At 41.4% G+C, this 19,163-nt stretch overlaps 1 protein-coding gene across 3 annotated transcripts in view; it reads right to left on the bottom strand.

The window, feature by feature from the left end:
- The window catches only part of pde5ab (phosphodiesterase 5A, cGMP-specific, b), a 68,067-nt gene that overhangs the window by 27,976 nt on the left and 20,928 nt on the right, over window positions 1-19,163 (bottom strand). For all 3 annotated transcript variants that reach the window (XM_034557852.1, XM_034557853.1, XM_034557851.1), the window contains exons 4-10: window positions 18,791-18,880; window positions 17,047-17,118; window positions 16,706-16,795; window positions 16,487-16,624; window positions 5,564-5,631; window positions 1,113-1,221; window positions 950-1,034 (exon numbers count right to left, since the gene is read on the bottom strand). In XM_034557852.1, coding sequence (XP_034413743.1) covers window positions 950-1,034; window positions 1,113-1,221; window positions 5,564-5,631; window positions 16,487-16,624; window positions 16,706-16,795; window positions 17,047-17,118; window positions 18,791-18,880 — 652 coding nt within the window. The remainder of the gene's footprint in view (window positions 1-949; window positions 1,035-1,112; window positions 1,222-5,563; window positions 5,632-16,486; window positions 16,625-16,705; window positions 16,796-17,046; window positions 17,119-18,790; window positions 18,881-19,163) is intronic.

The raw sequence follows: 19,163 nt of genomic DNA on the forward strand, positions 1-19,163 counted from the left end.
ACGTTTTCCTGACTTTCTTTGTGTGATTTCTTTGGCATTTCAACGTTTAGGAACAGAACAAAAACATGCATACTGTTTGTGATCGCTGTCAGAATCTAGTTCAGTATTTTGTATTTTAGCTTTGTGCTTATGGAGTGCAGATTCTATTAATCTGCAAGCCAGACAAGTTGCAGTTTACATTTTATAATAATAATAATGTACACTTTATTGATCCCACATTTGATGTATGTTCAAACTATTAGACATGTATGTGGTATTAGTATACAAGATTCTGTGTTTACACCTGACACAAACCTGTGCCTTATAAGGACACAGAGCAGAACATTGCATCTCTAATGCTAATAATGTATTCACTAAAGCAAAAAAGAATAAATATATGAATATAATTGTAATGCATTGAGCTGTTTTGATCTCGCTCATCACCAGGACTCTTACAGTTTGGAGGAGAGGCTGTGAGGACCTGCTCTGTTTGATCACTGAGGGACATCCACGGTCATTAGCCATCTTCATGGACAACTAATGGAGCTGCTATCAGCTGATTATGCTGATGATAATCACAGTGACGGGTCCAGTGGCAGGACCATTCATGGGTGGAGCGTTGACTTGAGATGTATAAAGCATCTAACCTGGTGCCTTGAAAAGTAACTGGGAAACCATGGTGACAGTTTAAGTGCTCAAGCAATCAGGGCCGAGAGTCCACAGTGCTCATCTCCCTCATACATGGACACTTAAAGGAACAGTTCACTACGAACTACACAGACATCTAGCTGTGCAACATCTTATCTTTTAAATCAGTGCATTTTGGAAACAAATATCATGCCATGCCTCACACACCGACACAGCTGAGCTACTGTCATGAACAGATGAAGAGGAGGTGGTTCAAGCCCAGGTTCAGTGCTTTAAAGGGCGCTCCCCCAGAGAAAGAGAGAGAAAGAGAAAGAGATCCCACCTATGACTTTGTCCTTCTTGCCATTCCTGATGGGAGTGCAGAGCAAGCTCTTGATCTGGTTGCTGGTTTGGTCTGTGTGTTCCCGCTGTCAGAATACAAGAGGGATAATTAGTCACTTTGGGAAAAGAAAAAAAGAAGAAAAGAAGAGAAAAGATATACTGACTGTCCAAGGGAAGTGTTGGTCCTTGGAGACGTCTGCAATGTTGAGAGGCTGCATGGTGTTCTTGACATACTGGGCGTACATGTAGTTAATCTGACTGACATCACAGTCCCTAAGGAGACACACAATAACACAAACAACCTCATCAATTGACATGAAACACCGAGCTCTCCTGCACCTCTCGTTTGAAAAGAGACCTTGTGTGAACTTTGACTGGAAGTCGTGTTGGTCAAAAGCATCTGCCAATGGATGTTGTGTATCCGGTCATCTACCGTTCAAATCCAACAAACACTGTGAAGGAAATGCAAAATGCAATATTCCTCTCCATTGAGCTCTTTAGCTGCTATGTGCAGCAGCTTGTCTCTAACTGTGACTGTCTGCTGTTTGGCAGTTTCTGTGTAACCAAGTGGCTTTTTAAACATAACGCTTTGTAATTTGACACTTTAAGTAACTTTATTGCTCTTTGAATTCAATCTACCAGGCATACTAATCCTGAACCCGAACCTGCTTCCTGAAGCTCCAGGCTAACAGCAATGAATACTAAAACATCTGTTGGTTAATGAGAGAACTGCATCCCCCAGCTCAGGTCTGACATCCAAAGCTGTCAGTCACACCTGTCAGCACTTAATAAGCGTGTTTGTTTCGTTAGTTGTTCCAGGTTCAACCACAGACTGGGCTATAATACTGCATGATACATGATGGAACATGACATGAGGTTAAAGAAAAAGCCAGAGGATTTTAGCTGTAGTGCTATGGCTGTGTGTGTGTGTGTGTGTGTGTGTGTGTGTTGTGCATAGTTTTCAACATCCTATTCATGACCAGAGTTTGTATTTGGGGCTATTTATAACAACGTGTCCTGTCCCACTCGCTCTCCCTTCAGACAGACATGCAGAACAGTAAATGCATCTGTGCTCGAATGTAAGTGCCCAAACGACTATATTCCACATTTCCTTTTCCTGTCTCTGTGATTGACTTGAATTAGGCCACAGAATAGCTACAGGCATCACTAACAACCATGACAGCTCCACATTGGCTTTCAACTCAGGGCCACAATCAAAATCCAGATCCAAGAAATTGCTTTACTTTGTCAACTTGAAATGCTCCGACTGCGAGCCGGATCAACATTGGTTCAGCTCGACTGAACTTCCTGTTTCGTGAAACAGACGCCGTATCATTGTAAAGCCGCGCTCCGGGTTAATGTCACTATAAAACGGTTCCAGCCGGTCAAAGCTAACATCCTGCAGGGCCCTTCCCTCCCACATTGGCCCAGTTGGAGCCACAATTGAGCTAAATCTCAGTCCTCCCAGAGGAAGGACAAACACACAACCATATTCAAAGGCAGTTATTAGACGTAAACAGGGGAGAGATGCTGTGAAGAAACCAGACGTTATGGGGGACGAGCAAGATAAGACATCTGGTTTGTGACTTCCCTGACAGGGTTGGGATTCCCACAACTGATTCTCTTTCTTTTGCCTGGTCACCTGCAGACTGAGCTCTGTTTGCACACAGATATGATAGCATTACTTTGCAGAATATCCACTCACTGGAAAACTGTCTTACCTCTCTGTTCAAACAAGAAGCTCATAAGATCTGACAGGTCCATCTGTTTTACCAATAAAAAGATGGCCACAAACTGTTTCTCCAATAGTTTTTTTTCTAAAACCGGATTGTTTGTGACCCTGCTGTCAGTACAATGTATCACACAAACATATTTCTGGAATTGACACAGGTCTAAAGGGTCTAGACCTGTGTCTAAAGGGTCAAAGGGTCTAGACCTGTGTCTAAAGGGTCAAAAGGTCTAGACCTGTGTCTAAAGGGTCTAAAGGTCTAGACCTGTGTCTAAAGGGTCAAAAGGTCTAGACCTGTGTCTAAAGGGTCTAAAGGTCTAGACCAGTGTCTAAAGGGTCTAAAGGTCTAGACCTGTGTCTAAAGGGTCAAAGGGTCTAGACCAGTGTCTAAAGGGTCTAAAGGTCTAGACCAGTGTCTAAAGGGTCAAAAGGTCTAGACCAGTGTCTAAAGGGTCTAAAGGTCTAGACCTGTGTCTAAAGGGTCTAAAGGTCTAGACCAGTGTCTAAAGGGTCTAAAGGTCTAGACCTGTGTCTAAAGGGTCAAAAGGTCTAGACCTGTGTCTAAAGGGTCAAAGGGTCTAGACCAGTGTCTAAAGGGTCTAAAGGTCTAGACCTGTGTCTAAAGGGTCAAAAGGTCTAGACCTGTGTCTAAAGGGTCTAAAGGTCTAGACCTGTGTCTAAAGGGTCTAAAGGTCTAGACCAGTGTCTAAAGGGTCTAAAGGTCTAGACCTGTGTCTAAAGGGTCAAAAGGTCTAGACCAGTGTCTAAAGGGTCTAAAGGTCTAGACCTGTGTCTAAAGGGTCAAAAGGTCTAGACCTGTGTCTAAAGGGTCTAAAGGTCTAGACCTGTGTCTAAAGGGTCATTATAATTATTTATAATATTTCTAATGTTTTTGTTTAAAAGGCCTCAGGACTAAAAACAGCTGAACAATGTAGTTTTGATCAAATGTTACTCAAACTGCATTTGTTGGGGACTATTCAGCTGCAGATTGCTACACATTTGGTTCACTGTGGGTATTTACAGCCAGTGTTGGGCATGCTAGCAGCACGTCTATATTTAAACTCCAAATGTATTAATAATTCAACATCTCAGGGTCTTTATCAGCCCATGGAGTTTGATGAGTTGATCAACTGTCATCCGTTATGTCATAATGTAACTGAACCATCAACAACTCCATCATCTTGGTGACAAAAGAAAAACATGGAGGTGAGGTTCAAAGCTTTAGAAAATATGTTAGTTAGTATGTGGATCTTGAGTCCAGATTTGTTGTTTGGCAAACCAAAGTAGTATTATGTAAAACCTAAAAAAAAGGTTTGCTTTGTTTAGTTTCCCCTCATAATAATCCTCACTTGCTCCTTGAAGTATCCTCACAATACAAGCAGGTGATGGATGCTCACAGCCTTGATTAGACCACGGCAAGCTGAGATTGGACATTTGTGGATTTGTTCATTTCTGCCAAATAATATTTTTAAAAATTTCAAGTTTCAATGTATCCTCCAGATGTGTTATTCTTATCAGGATGATATCAGAAACCTACATAGCAGTTGTAGCTGCAACAAAAGCATACTTCAGTGAAATCTGATCTGGTCTCATTACTATCAAATCATGTTGATGGGTTCTTGCACACCTGGCATATAAATCATGAATTCCAGTATAATTATGTAATCCATCAAACTGGAGCATAACTTATTTCAGGTACTCATGGCCAAACCCTAGTAAAAGGGCCAATATTGGCCCCATATATCGGTGTTTACAGCAAACAGCTGTCCACACATGCGCACACACACAGTCCAATTGTATTGCTTGGACTGAGATTAAGATATAATTTTAGATGCTGCGTAGCAACTGGGGAGGCCAAGCCGTCCTGGAGACAAGATCTCATTGCATCTCAAATCTGATTACAGCTTTGGCACTCCTCCTGGCTGGAGCTTGAGCTCCTCCAATCATGTTCTTATCATACTGACCCTCAGCTGTACATTGTTCAATCATTTGGTTCCTGATTGGCCTCTCTTTATTTTCTCTTTGTGTCCTTTCTGGTTTCTTTTTGATAACTGTTCTGTTTATGAGTACTTATCATTTCTAATACAGAAACCGGAAGAAGAACTGGTCTCCAGCTCAAAATCAAACCAAGGACATTTATGTGGCATGCGCATAACAATCTGCGTGATGATGTCATATGGGACAATGACAAATTCCTTGTATGTGAAAACATACTTGGCAATAAAAGGTTCTTATTCTGATTCGGCAAATTTGTGATTTGTGAATTTGGGCTATACAAAATAAACTGAATTGAATTGAATCTCCTTGTGCCCCCTTCCTGGGGCTCAGGGGGAAGAGTGTGTAATCCACTAACAGGAAGGTCGGCACTTCGATCCCCAGCTATATAGTTCACTTTAATGTGATAATGTATCATTGGTTCTTCACATAGCAACTTAAGTGGTCAGATGGATACAGTATTCATTCATGCTGTCCTTGTGCTGCCACAACAACCAAATCCCCCATTGGGCATCCACTTCATCTTCAGGTAACATGTTTTGACTTCACAACTCCATCCACTGTAATAGAACTGCTACTCCATATAGCTCATATAGTCACATGCAATAAGAGTGCTTGTTGACCTCAAACCACTGTGTCTGTGTGCATGACTGACGATTGTTATAGCCTCTTGGAAAGGTGTCGACCGCCTCAAAGACAGTCAAAGGGGCCCACTTCATCATGATGAACAGGTTGTGATTGAGGAGCCGTCAAATGAACCCTAAAGATGGTGTATTTAGCCAGAAGAGCATGGCTAAGAAAAAGATCTTTGAGCTGAAAGCTGGGCATCAAATGTCTGGTTGCAGGACTTTTAATGAAATAACGGGTTTCAGTTAAAGACAGTTACCTTACCTTTTGGGGACATGGAGGACTTCACGTAGCTCCTCGTATTCCATATGAAAGACACTGGAGAATGAGTTCTGCAAAAAGAATAAAAACAAGTTTGTGTCGGAGGAGCCAGAGTCTACTTGGCATAATGCAATTAGAATCAGTTGACAACAGAGGAATACATACACAGTATTAATTGGTCTTGTTGCAGCTGTGTGTTTTCTTTCCAAGTTAACGTCCTCATTCCCTCCAATTAAGCCATTACCTCTAATCCCAACATCCAAACACCGTAAGTTAAGCAGTGGTAACACACTGGCTAAATAACATCTCCAAGGATGAGAAAAAGGCACGTTAATCTATTACCCATCAAGCCTTGCCAGAAGGAGTTTATTTTGACATTCCAGTGCTCGTTTTGCCTTTCCCCACCTTATAGGGACTTGTTTTCTCTCAACCTGCACTCCCAAACCCTGCAATGGATCCTTTTTCCATTTTTAAGAGGTGGGGACAGGATGTTAAAGATGGACAAGGCTTCTTGGTTTTGGAAAAATCTCCCCTCCACCCTTGCATCCACATACACATCTTCACACTATGGCATTAGTTCAGCCTGATCCATCTAGGTGAGGGTAATAAAGCTGTTTTAAACAGAAAAGAGTCCTGGCAATGTTATGACATTCATTGGGGTCTCTGTCAAGCGAGAAAGTTTATAACAGGATAACACAGGATAATGGAATTTTCTTTCCTGCATGTAGGAATATTGAAATAAATCACACTGGTCTTCTCATATTATTTGGAAGCATCAGTCAAGTTTGTACATGTCAAAGAAGGACAAAGAAATGGTTTCTTTGTCATGTACGTGAGGGTTTTCACATGCAGTTATCAGCATGTGGCAGATCATCAATCTGCTCATGTTATATCATGGACACAGCCATTTTCTCAATCCATAACACAACAAACTGATTTATGTGTTTAATAGGGGAGCCAAACATTGGCCAAAGGAAAGAAGTCTGAGACCGTCCTAACACCAAGCACTGGTTGTTCAAATGCTTTCATAGCAATTGACCTGTTGCAGTTATACATGCAAGTTATTAGCAAAGACAGAAGTAGAATGACAAATACTTTGCAAAATAGTTTCAAGGAGAAGTTTAGATCATCAAAGCTTATGACTTTGACAGAAGAAACCGTTTCGCAACCCGTGTCTAACTAACAGTTATTGCTTTCTTGTAACCATGACTGCAATCTTTCTCTAACCAAAACCAAGCAACATATCCTTATACAACTAAACTACAAAACCCTGCAATCAAGCCATACCCATTAGCCTCACCACTAGCTATGTGTAGTGCTAACTAGCAAATGTTTTCTAACATGCTAAAGAGAGCAACATTACAGGAGAAGAGTAAAGGTGTGTGGTCCAATGTGCCTGATAAAAGGCCACAGGCCGAAACACGTTGGTCTCACAATATAGTTGAAATAAAAGTTATTCTTCATACAAAAAAAATGTAATTTGTACCTTCTATAAAACAAATCTGAACAACATGCTAACATGTTCACTGTTAGCATGTTGCACCTCCATGCCTTCAGCCTCACAGAGTGCTTGAGGTTTCAGATCAGAAAAACAACTATGAATCATTATGAGTGATAGAAACGAGTAGGTTTACTGTTTAACAACAAGTTCAGTCCATATACCATTTCCTGTTGATTGATTCAACATGCATGTTGTCCAGGACACCTGCAGTCAATCCCAGCTTCTATTGAGGAGGCTCAATCAACTCAGACGAACACAACGCTCCCAATGAGAGCCAAACCCAGTCACACATTCGCGCTCGCACACCACACATATTTTAGCACACTCAGACATAGTGCATTATGAACATTTGCAAACGCATACTAACAAAACACACACTGTTTCTAAACAGATGCCACACACTGCAGTAAAATACAGTGAGCCAACGCAGGCCGGCATCTTGGTGTTATTGTTGGTAGGTTCCAGTGTTAAAGACCATCACTGTCATTTATTAGACTTCCTACAGGAAGGCTCCTTTCCTAGAGGAAAGGTTACGTTAAAATCCAAAGACCTGTGCGTCCTGCTTGAGAAACTGCAGACATGTAACACTGACACCTGTATACAGACGGGCGTCTGGCAGATAAGGCCAGTAAAAGTCCTTAATCTCAGAGTAAATGTTTAGTAAGGAAAGAGACAAGAGAGAAGCGGGGAGGGATATAAAAGAAAGGGAGACAGCTGGTCTGGCAACTTTGAGGTCATGAGAGGGACACACGGACATGGACACACACACACACACACACACACACAGATATACACACACACACACAGATGCACACTTTAAATAAAGTGAGATGTAACAGAGCCTATGGAGCTCAAGGTAAATACATTAAATACAACATCTTGACCTGTAAATTCCAGAAGATACAAAATAAATTGCCTTTCACTTTCCACATTCCTCATTAATGTTTTAGCCTTTGCAGATAACTTTGTTGTATCTGACGAGGTTTTGAGGTATCTGTCTCTGAGAGTTCTGCCTAAACCTAGTATGGCTCGCAGCAGTGAAATAAAAACAAATATGTGAAATCATCAGCAACATCCTGTTTGTCTGGATCATCTAGGCCCCATTAGCCTGTAAAGAGCTGTGGGCCCCGACTGAGCCCCCTACAGCATTTACACTAAGACCCAAACCCATTTTATAATAATAATACATGTATTCGTAAAGAGATTTTCATAGTACTAAAAGGCGCTTTACACTAGTTAAAATTATTAAATTAAACAACACACAGGGTATTCAACACAATAATTAACCACACATGAGAACTGAGATTTGAACATGGACCAGATGTATTTGGGGAGTGAGCTCCTGGTTATGAAGGGCTTTTTGAGTGAGAAGAAGGCTTTGAATTGGATCTGCTGTGGAGGGAGCCAGTGGAGGTTCTGGAGGTGATCACAGGAGTAGGAATGGGGAGCAGAGCAGCAGAGATCTGGATGTACTGTATTTAGCACTTGAGATGGTGCGCCATAAAGAATGCTGTTGCAGTATGTCATAAAGACGTGGATCAAAGACACAAGCTATGTAGCCATGTTGTTTTGTCCAAAGTGCCTAAAACCAACAGGTTTTCTACGCTGCATTTCTCAGAATTTCAGTTTTTTGTTGTTTGTTAAAACAAGAGCCTTCGTCACAGCACGTCTAACCTGGTTATAACATAAACCAGAGAAAGTTAAACACCAATGTGGTGTAACATAATACAATGGCATCACATACCCCATTCAGTTCACACAGGCCTCAACACAAATATTGAATGCTGAATTGGCAATGTAGTTGATACTTTGTAAAACCAATATTTAGAATAATTTGACATTCAGTACAGTCAGCCATTAGCCCAGTGGAATGTATTATAGACCTGAGATCTTGTTGTTGGGATTGGTAGTGAGGTTGAAAATGACTTTAAATGTTTATTGGAAATATTACTAATGCCAGAGAAGTAAGACATCCTGCATGGTTGGATCTTTTCTGATTAAAAGATTGATTAAGGACAAACTTAAACAAAAATATTTCATCACTGCATGTAAAAACATCCCACCCACCCCAATGGGCAATAATGTGCATTGAAGTTGACATTTTGTTGCATCAGTACGTACAATAACATAATATTCAATAAAGGTATTTGCAGTAACTTGGTTGAGGGTAATACATGTGTTAAAACAACCGCAAAGAGAAACTAACCCTAACCCAGAAACAAAGGTTCCAATAGGACTTCCTCATGGTCCAGACCGGGAAGACTTAAGAAGGGGAAATCCCGCCCAATCAAATGACTGACAGCATTTGACAAAATAACCCTGTGTCAGCAAACTGAATTCCAATAACGTTGATGAAGTCTGTGTGATGTGGTTGAAAGTTCCCCTTGAACGAGATCTACATGTTCAAAATGATACATATTTAAAGTGACAGACAAAATAACTCAAGGTCCACTCACTGCCATCTCAAAGCCTTCATCGGGGAGGAGGGCTCTAAACCCACCGCACGCCAAACGGAACCATTTTCCAATGACTGCAGTAATCGTCATTTACAGATGAAGGCCATATTTGTTCAAAGGACTCAATCTATAGTTTCAAGTTTTTTTCAATACAGCATGATGTTCATTTAGTAAATGATGGTCCAATTACAATTAGAGCCAAACAGACCATAAAGCAGGGGATGCTTTAGGGCGGACTTACTGTGACCGACAGGTCGCTACCACGGCGTTGTCTGGTTTTGTCTGGGTTTTTGTCTGGGTTTTGTCTGGGTTTTGTCTGGTTTTGTCTGGTTTTGTCTGGGTTTTGTCTGGTTTTGTCTGGGTTTTGTCTGGGTTTTGTCTGGGTTTTGTGTCTGGGTTTTGTCTGGTTTTGTCTGGGTTTTGTCTGGTTTTGTCTGGGTTTTTTGTCTGGTTTTTGTCTGGTTTTGTCTGGGTTTTGTCTGGTTTTGTCTGGGTTTTGTCTGGGTTTTTTGTCTGGTTTTGTCTGGGTTTTGTCTGGTTTTGTCTGGGTTTTGTCTGGGTTTTGTCTGGTTTTGTCTGGGTTTTTTGTCTGGTTTTTGTCTGGTTTTGTCTGGGTTTTGTCTGGGTTTTGTCTGGTTTTGTCTGGGTTTTGTCTGGGTTTTGTCTGGGTTTTGTCTGGTTTTGTCTGGTTTTGTCTGGTTTTGTCTGGGTTTTGTCTGGTTTTGTCTAGGTTTTGTCTGGTTTTGTCTGGTTTTGTCTGGGTTTTGTCTGGTTTTGTCTGGGTTTTGTCTGGTTTTGTCTAGGTTTTGTCTGGTTTTGTCTGGTTTTGTCTGGGTTTTGTCTGGTTTTGTCTAGGTTTTGTCTGGTTTTGTCTGGTTTTGTCTGGGTTTTGTCTGGGTTTTGTCTGGTTTTGTCTGGTTTTGTCTGGGTTTTGTCTGGGTTTTGTCTAGGTTTTGTCTGGTTTTGTCTGGTTTTGTCTGGTTTTGTCTGGGTTTTGTCTGGTTTTGTCTGGGTTTTGTCTGGGTTTTGTCTGGTTTTTGTCTGGGTTTTTGTCTGGTTTTGTCTGGGTTTTGTCTGGGTTTTGTCTGGTTTTGTCTGGGTTTTGTCTGGTTTTGTCTGGGTTTTGTCTAGGTTTTGTCTGGTTTTGTCTGGTTTTGTCTGGTTTTGTCTGGTTTTGTCTGGGTTTTGTCTGGTTTTGTCTGGGTTTTGTCTGGGTTTTTGTCCGGTTTTGTCTGGGTTTTGTCTGGGTTTTGTCTGGTTTTGTCTGGTTTTGTCTGGGTTTTGTCTGGGTTTTTGTCTGGTTTTGTCTGGGTTTTGTCTGGGTTTTGTCTGGTTTTGTCTGGGTTTTGTCTGGTTTTGTCTGGGTTTTGTCTAGGTTTTGTCTGGTTTTGTCTGGTTTTGTCTGGGTTTTGTCTGGTTTTGTCTGGGTTTTGTCTGGGTTTTGTCTGGGTTTTGTCTGGGTTTTGTCTGGTTTTGTCTGGGTTTTGTCTGGTTTTGTCTGGTTTTGTCTGGGTTTTGTCTGGGTTTTGTCTGGTTTTTGTCTGGGTTTTTGTCTGGTTTTGTCTGGGTTTTGTCTGGGTTTTGTCTGGGTTTTGTCTGGTTTTGTCTGGGTTTTGTCTAGGTTTTGTCTGGTTTTGTCTGGTTTTGTCTGGGTTTTGTCTGGGTTTTGTCTGGTTTTTGTCTGGGTTTTTGTCTGGTTTTGTCTGGGTTTTGTCTGGGTTTTGTCTGGGTTTTGTCTGGTTTTGTCTGGGTTTTGTCTAGGTTTTGTCTGGTTTTGTCTGGTTTTGTCTGGTTTTGTCTGGGTTTTGTCTGGGTTTTGTCTGGTTTTGTCTGGTTTTGTCTGGTTTTGTCTGGGTTTTGTCTGGGTTTTGTCTGGTTTTGTCTGGGTTTTTGTCTGGGTTTTGTCTGGTTTTGTCTGGGTTTTTGTCTGGGTTTTGTCTGGTTTTGTCTGGGTTTTGTCTGGGTTTTTGTCCGGTTTTGTCTGGGTTTTGTCTAGGTTTTGTCTGGTTTTGTCTGGTTTTGTCTGGATTTTGTCTGGTTTTGTCTGGGTTTTGTCGGGTTTTGTCTGGGTTTTGTCTGGGTTTTGTCGGGTTTTGTCTGGGTTTTGTCTGGGTTTTGTGTGGTTTTGTCTGGGTTTTGTCTGGTTTTGTCTGGGTTTTGTCTGGGCTTTTGTCCGGTTTTGTCTGGGTTTTGTCCGGTTTTGTCTGGGTTTTGTCTAGGTTTTGTCTGGTTTTGTCTGGTTTTGTCTGGGTTTTGTCTGGGTTTTGTCTGAGTTTTGTCTGGTTTTGTCTGGTTTTGTCTGGTTTTGTCTGGGTTTTGTCTGGGTTTTGTCTGGTTTTGTCTGGGTTTTGTCTGGGTTTTGTCTGGTTTTGTCTGGGTTTTTGTCTGGGTTTTGTCTGGGTTTTGTCTGGGTTTTGTCTGGTTTTGTCTGGGTTTTGTCTGGTTTTTTGGGGGTTTTTGTCTGGGTTTTGTCTGGTTTTGTCTGGGTTTTGTCTGGGTTTTTGTCCGGTTTTGTCTGGGTTTTGTCTGGGTTTTGTCTGGTTTTGTCTGGTTTTGTCTGGGTTTTGTCTGGGTTTTTGTCTGGTTTTGTCTGGGTTTTGTCTGGGTTTTGTCTGGTTTTGTCTGGGTTTTGTCTGGTTTTGTCTGGGTTTTGTCTAGGTTTTGTCTGGTTTTGTCTGGTTTTGTCTGGGTTTTGTCTGGGTTTTGTCTGGGTTTTGTCTGGGTTTTGTCTGGTTTTGTCTGGGTTTTGTCTGGTTTTGTCTGGTTTTGTCTGGGTTTTGTCTGGGTTTTGTCTGGTTTTTGTCTGGGTTTTTGTCTGGTTTTGTCTGGGTTTTGTCTGGGTTTTGTCTGGGTTTTGTCTGGTTTTGTCTGGGTTTTGTCTAGGTTTTGTCTGGTTTTGTCTGGTTTTGTCTGGGTTTTGTCTGGGTTTTGTCTGGTTTTTGTCTGGGTTTTTGTCTGGTTTTGTCTGGGTTTTGTCTGGGTTTTGTCTGGGTTTTGTCTGGTTTTGTCTGGGTTTTGTCTAGGTTTTGTCTGGTTTTGTCTGGTTTTGTCTGGGTTTTGTCTGGGTTTTGTCTGGTTTTGTCTGGGTTTTGTCTGGGTTTTGTCTGGTTTTGTCTGGGTTTTTGTCTGGGTTTTGTCTGGGTTTTGTCTGGGTTTTGTCTGGTTTTGTCTGGGTTTTGTCTGGTTTTTTGGGGGTTTTTGTCTGGGTTTTGTCTGGTTTTGTCTGGGTTTTGTCTGGGTTTTTGTCCGGTTTTGTCTGGGTTTTGTCTGGGTTTTGTCTGGTTTTGTCTGGTTTTGTCTGGGTTTTGTCTGGGTTTTTGTCTGGTTTTGTCTGGGTTTTGTCTGGGTTTTGTCTGGTTTTGTCTGGGTTTTGTCTGGTTTTGTCTGGGTTTTGTCTAGGTTTTGTCTGGTTTTGTCTGGTTTTGTCTGGGTTTTGTCTGGTTTTGTCTGGGTTTTGTCTGGGTTTTGTCTGGGTTTTGTCTGGGTTTTGTCTGGTTTTGTCTGGGTTTTGTCTGGTTTTGTCTGGTTTTGTCTGGGTTTTGTCTGGGTTTTGTCTGGTTTTTGTCTGGGTTTTTGTCTGGTTTTGTCTGGGTTTTGTCTGGGTTTTGTCTGGGTTTTGTCTGGTTTTGTCTGGGTTTTGTCTAGGTTTTGTCTGGTTTTGTCTGGTTTTGTCTGGGTTTTGTCTGGGTTTTGTCTGGGTTTTGTCTGGGTTTTTGTCTGGTTTTGTCTGGGTTTTGTCTGGGTTTTGTCTGGGTTTTGTCTGGTTTTGTCTGGGTTTTGTCTAGGTTTTGTCTGGTTTTGTCTGGTTTTGTCTGGTTTTGTCTGGGTTTTGTCTGGGTTTTGTCTGGTTTTGTCTGGTTTTGTCTGGTTTTGTCTGGGTTTTGTCTGGGTTTTGTCTGGTTTTGTCTGGGTTTTTGTCTGGGTTTTGTCTGGTTTTGTCTGGGTTTTTGTCTGGGTTTTGTCTGGTTTTGTCTGGGTTTTGTCTGGGTTTTTGTCCGGTTTTGTCTGGGTTTTGTCTAGGTTTTGTCTGGTTTTGTCTGGTTTTGTCTGGATTTTGTCTGGTTTTGTCTGGGTTTTGTCGGGTTTTGTCTGGGTTTTGTCTGGGTTTTGTCGGGTTTTGTCTGGGTTTTGTCTGGGTTTTGTGTGGTTTTGTCTGGGTTTTGTCTGGTTTTGTCTGGGTTTTGTCTGGGCTTTTGTCCGGTTTTGTCTGGGTTTTGTCCGGTTTTGTCTGGGTTTTGTCTAGGTTTTGTCTGGTTTTGTCTGGTTTTGTCTGGGTTTTGTCTGGGTTTTGTCTGAGTTTTGTCTGGTTTTGTCTGGTTTTGTCTGGTTTTGTCTGGGTTTTGTCTGGGTTTTGTCTGGTTTTGTCTGGGTTTTGTCTGGGTTTTGTCTGGTTTTGTCTGGGTTTTTGTCTGGGTTTTGTCTGGGTTTTGTCTGGGTTTTGTCTGGTTTTGTCTGGGTTTTGTCTGGTTTTTTGGGGGTTTTTGTCTGGGTTTTGTCTGGTTTTGTCTGGGTTTTTGTCCGGTTTTGTCTGGGTTTTGTCCGGTTTTGTCTGGGTTTTGTCTGGTTTTGTCTGGGTTTTGTCTGGGTTTTGTCTGGTTTTGTCTGGTTTTGTCTGGTTTTGTCTGGGTTTTGTCGGGTTTTGTCTGGTTTTGTCTGGGTTTTGTCTGGGTTTTGTCTGAGTTTTGTCGTGTTTTGTCTGGGTTTTGTCTGGGTTTTGTCTGGTTTTGTCTGGGTTTTGTCTGGTTTTGTCTGAGTTTTGTCTGGTTTTGTCTGGTTTTGTCTGGGTTTTGTCTGGTTTTGTCTGGGTTTTGTCTGGTTTTGTCTGGGTTTTGTCTGGGTTTTGTCTGGTTTTGTCTGGGTTTTGTCTGGGTTTTGTCTGGGTTCTGTCTTGCAACTTGAACTCTTTACAGTGTGTTTTCACTTCATGAAAGTACATTGTGTTGTTGATTGGAGTTGCTGAACAGCACAGTTGATTTTTGGAAGCCTTAACCCAGTCGAGATATGGAATACTAGAACCAAGCTCATCTATCAAGCTCTGCGGTGTTAATTGACTTCCTTATTCTTTGTGCTTGGTTTCTGTGTGAGAGTGTGAAGTGTGTCAGTGTTTTGCCAGCACTGGACGCCCCTGAGGAAGACAAGCCACAACAAATGTCCACAGAGTGTGTGTATGTGTGGTCAGTAGAGCAAAAGAGACCAGATTTACACTCAGACACGGCCAGCCACTGTTCTGTCTGCTCGGTATATATAAAGTTCTTGATTTGCAGCTTCATTCTGAAAGCTGCTATTCATTTAAAGTGCATTAAACTTCAAGGGAAACAAAAAAGCATTGTACTAGCATTCACTAAAAACATTTTAATAATGTTTTTTTTCATGGTTACCTTGGTAACAAATGCTTCATGCCTTGTTGAATGTTTTACTACAGTTGTCCTGGGTGTCCCTCCTGAATTGCTATCACAGTTGAAAATGACCATGTTGTCTCCACATAAGCCACAACAGAATATATGAGACTGGGTTGGTCTCCCCATTGCTTCCTCTATACCAATGACTGCACCGTCCGTAACACACAAGAATCATCAGCCGCATTCAGGAAGGTGACAAGTCTGGGGATGTCCCAGGACATCAAGTGGACTTCCAACATGGACATCACCAGCAAAGAGGCCCAGCAGAATAAATACTTCCTGTGCCACCTCAGGAGCTGCTGATCTGTTCTCCATACATCCTTTGAATCAGCCACCTCTGATGAACACTCAACACCAGTCACATAGTGTCAGGGACAATCCAAACTGTGGAATTACCCGGCAACAAGTCAGGTATGAAGTATCATTTATTTTCCCAAATACACAAGACTTTCACCCAGGAGACCGGTCTTTGTGTCCCCTTGAGAAAGTCGGAGTTGATTCATTTGAACTTAAGTAATATTATGTAACATTACGTCACTACGTCGCTTACGTAAACCTAAACCTAAAAAATGTATACCGTTCAAAAGTTAATTTGGAAAAATATGGAGCAGAAACAGACACTGAAACGGAAACTGGCATCAAGTAGCATCATTTGGTGAGTTAGAACTATATGCAGTTTACATTTGTTTACACAACATCACTGTCCAGTATATATCCAAGCACACTGTATATACAGTCACATCCACTTAGCAACCTGTTACATTCATATTTCTATATCTAATAATAATTCTAACCTTTTGCAACATTGAACTATTGCCCTACTGTGAGCACATGTGTATGTGTATTTATGTGTAAGTACAATGACAGCAACGTAAAGCACTTGAATGTGTACACATACTTATCCAGTTAAGCTGAATGATTCTGATTCTGACTCTGAAACTGAATCAGATTCAGGTTCTGATTCTGATTCTGATCCTGCTTAGTGTAAACATCCTGTCCATAGCTGTATGGTAAAACCTGCATTTGTCATATGTATGGGAATGTTGCAAGTGATATAGTTGGTTTGTTTGTCTCAACGGTTTTGCACATGTAGGGTTAAAAGTATATATTGTAATTATGTATAATCAACAAATTGTAAAATTGCACCCAAAATTGAACAAATGAAGTTTCTGATTTTTCCACCAGCAGCATGACTGCTGTGGCACAAAGAACAAAGTCTCTTCTTCAGTAAATCTATTCTATCATTGAAAGCTCGTGTTTCCATCGGATACGGTGTGTTTGCCTCCACAGAACCGACCACCACTAAAGACCATGATGCAATTCTTCTGAAAACAATGCAATAAGTCACAGACTTTGATCATGTAAGCCTTAAAGCTAGCAGCAAATTCCTGCTGGGCTTATTGAGCTCCTCCACATCCAGACTGAAGCTGAAGCTCGTCATGAAGTTTCTTTCTGAAACGTTATCTCATAATTTCAGATCAGGGCTTTGGAAATATCGTACACATTCATACGTATGAACATGTTGTGACTGTGTGTGTGTGTGTGTGTGTGTGTGTGTGTGTGTGCTGACCATGGAGTCGTCGTCGTTGATAAAGACGGTACAAGCCTGGGCCTGCATGAAGGACAGGATGGTTCCTGCGATCCTCCTCAGTAAAACCTCCAGACACTGCTGCTCCTCAAAGATCAGACTGGCCAGGTCCAACAGCACCTGCACACACACAAGATGCAGCGTGTTCAGAGTTGTGTCTCTGCGTACACACACCTTTAAGGCACATTCACACTGGCCCACCTGATTGCGTCTGTTTTCCAGCTGCGATGTCTCGTAGAGCTGAGCGTTGTGCAGGACGATGCCTGAGAAGGATAAATAGGCTGAGAAGTCCTGAGGAGAAAGGAAATAACAGATGACACAAGGAAGGTGGGGAACGATTATATATATATATATATATATATATATATATATATATATATATATATATATATATATATATATATATATACATATATGTTATCAGTCTGTAAAAGAAACCTCAGTACGAAGCAAAATCTCTGAGCAATATCTTTATAATTTTCTGAATTTAGACACATGAACAAGATGTGCTTCTTGTTGGTGAACCGGTGGACTTTGTTGACCTTTTCATCCTGTTCACTGAAGGCACTGTCCTCCCCACACTTCTTATTGATAGCCTGAGCCACTCCAACTACCTGGACGGAGAAAACACAACGCAACAAGTTGATAACAAGGAGAATGACTTTTTGTGCATAGATCTAGTGGGAAAAAGGACTTGAAGCATAACTTGTGTTGACTTGTACTTTGAATGACATTGTGGAATGGGAGTTGTACAGTAGGGACACACACAGAAGTGGTTATAACAGATTTATAAATATGATGCCTTTCTATTGGTTACACAATGTAAATGTAAATACTAAAAAGAACAGATTTTCTTTGAAATGGTTGTTGATGAGGTTTCCTATCAACAAGGCTTGCATAGCTGAAGCTGTGTTTTGGAAAAGATGCAACTAGTTAGTGAAACTGATCTCAAGATTAAATATAGTCAGGCATGGTGTAACTGTAAAGACTCAAACAGCTGATCCACCTCCACAGGTCGTCTAAATGGCCCACGGACACTGTGGCAATTTTTCATTTTTAGAATCTTGATTGCAAACGCCAGCATTAATAACTAGCTGGGGGCCCACAAACTGCAGGATCCCAAATCTAAAAATCCAAACATCTAATTAGACAAGGGGTCGGCAACCTTTCCCATCCAAAGAGCCATTTTGCCCTATTTTTAACCAAATAAAATGTGTCTGGAAAAAGCTATTTGATATCACAGCTTATAAAGTGTTATATATAGTCATATTATATATACTAAAACTATAGTTTGTTGCATTTGTAAAATTATAGAACAAGAATAAAGACAATTATTGACATTGTATTTCTATTTACCTGTTATAACAATATCAAACTCTTCTGAAGAACAACAAAAATACACTCATGTGTCGGCCTACATTGAGGTCAAACACAAACTTCTTAACGCCTCCTCATATGTGTGGCTCATGGGTAGAGTAGTCGTCCCGTAACCACAAGGTAGCAGGTTCGATACCCGTCCTGCCCACAGTTCACATGACAAAGTGTCCTTGAGCGAGACCCTGAACCCCCAGTTGCTTCACAGCAGCACACTGCTCCTAGAATGCAATAACTTATTATTTAAAAGAAATAACTCAGCCACACTCCTAGGTTTCATTTAAAACGCATATCTTCTGCTACGTTTACACTGAGCGTCCTCACTATGCAGAGTTTTAGACTAGAGCACCGAGGACCATTGACTGTTTACCGAGGGCGGGGCTCTGCATATCATTTTCATTTATCCATTGACTGTTTACCGAGGGCGGGGCTCTGCATATCATGATGAGCCACCTGCGGGGAAAGACACTTGGCAGCGACGTAATCGGATGTGAAATAAAACATTAAAACATGTTTATTTTCAGTGACACAGTAAGATAAGAGGTGTACCCTTTGAAAGATTGTCCATTTTTTACATTTTAAAACATTTTGTCAAAGCCTCAGGGAGCCTCAACAGGAGGCTGAAGAGCTGCATGCCCACATAGATCATGACAAATGAGCCATCTCCATCACAACCATGCAGAGTTCATCTGCTGAAGACGGCCATGAAATGAGGTTGAAAGACCTGGAAGAAGCTAGAAGAAGTGGACATTGTCACACCGATTCCCCTATCAGCCATCTCTGCCTGTCGATATCACATTGGGCTTGACAAACTAAAAGCCAGCCGTGCATTTGGATCCTACTGGTTTACTCTAACATCAGACCTCCTGGAAGTAAACACAAGCTGGAGAGCTCCAGTTTGTTCTGACTTACCTCATCTTTGTGGTTCTTGATGGGAAGGCAAAGGATACTCTGGGTTTTGTAACCTGTGATCAGGTCCACCTCAGCATTGAACCTGTGGTCCTGGGGAGGCAAAGCATAGAGAGATCAATCTCCTCTTTCAAGCAATAAACAGTTACCACAAGGTCTCACTTAAGCTTTGGGTTTTAATAATCATATATGGATTGGTCCCTGCTTTTGGCCACTGATATTATTGATGCACACCTACTGAAACAGTAAACAATTATTATGAACTGTTTGCTGCACATTGATTTTTCCACATGAAGCAATGTGCAGAAAGATAGTCTGCTTGGCATCTGAAGAGTTTGGAAGGTGAAGTCTTTATTGAACTTCCCAAAGCCCAAAA

Source organism: Cyclopterus lumpus, chromosome 18 (assembly GCF_009769545.1).
Source record: "Cyclopterus lumpus isolate fCycLum1 chromosome 18, fCycLum1.pri, whole genome shotgun sequence".
Lineage (NCBI taxonomy): Eukaryota > Metazoa > Chordata > Actinopteri > Perciformes > Cyclopteridae > Cyclopterus > Cyclopterus lumpus.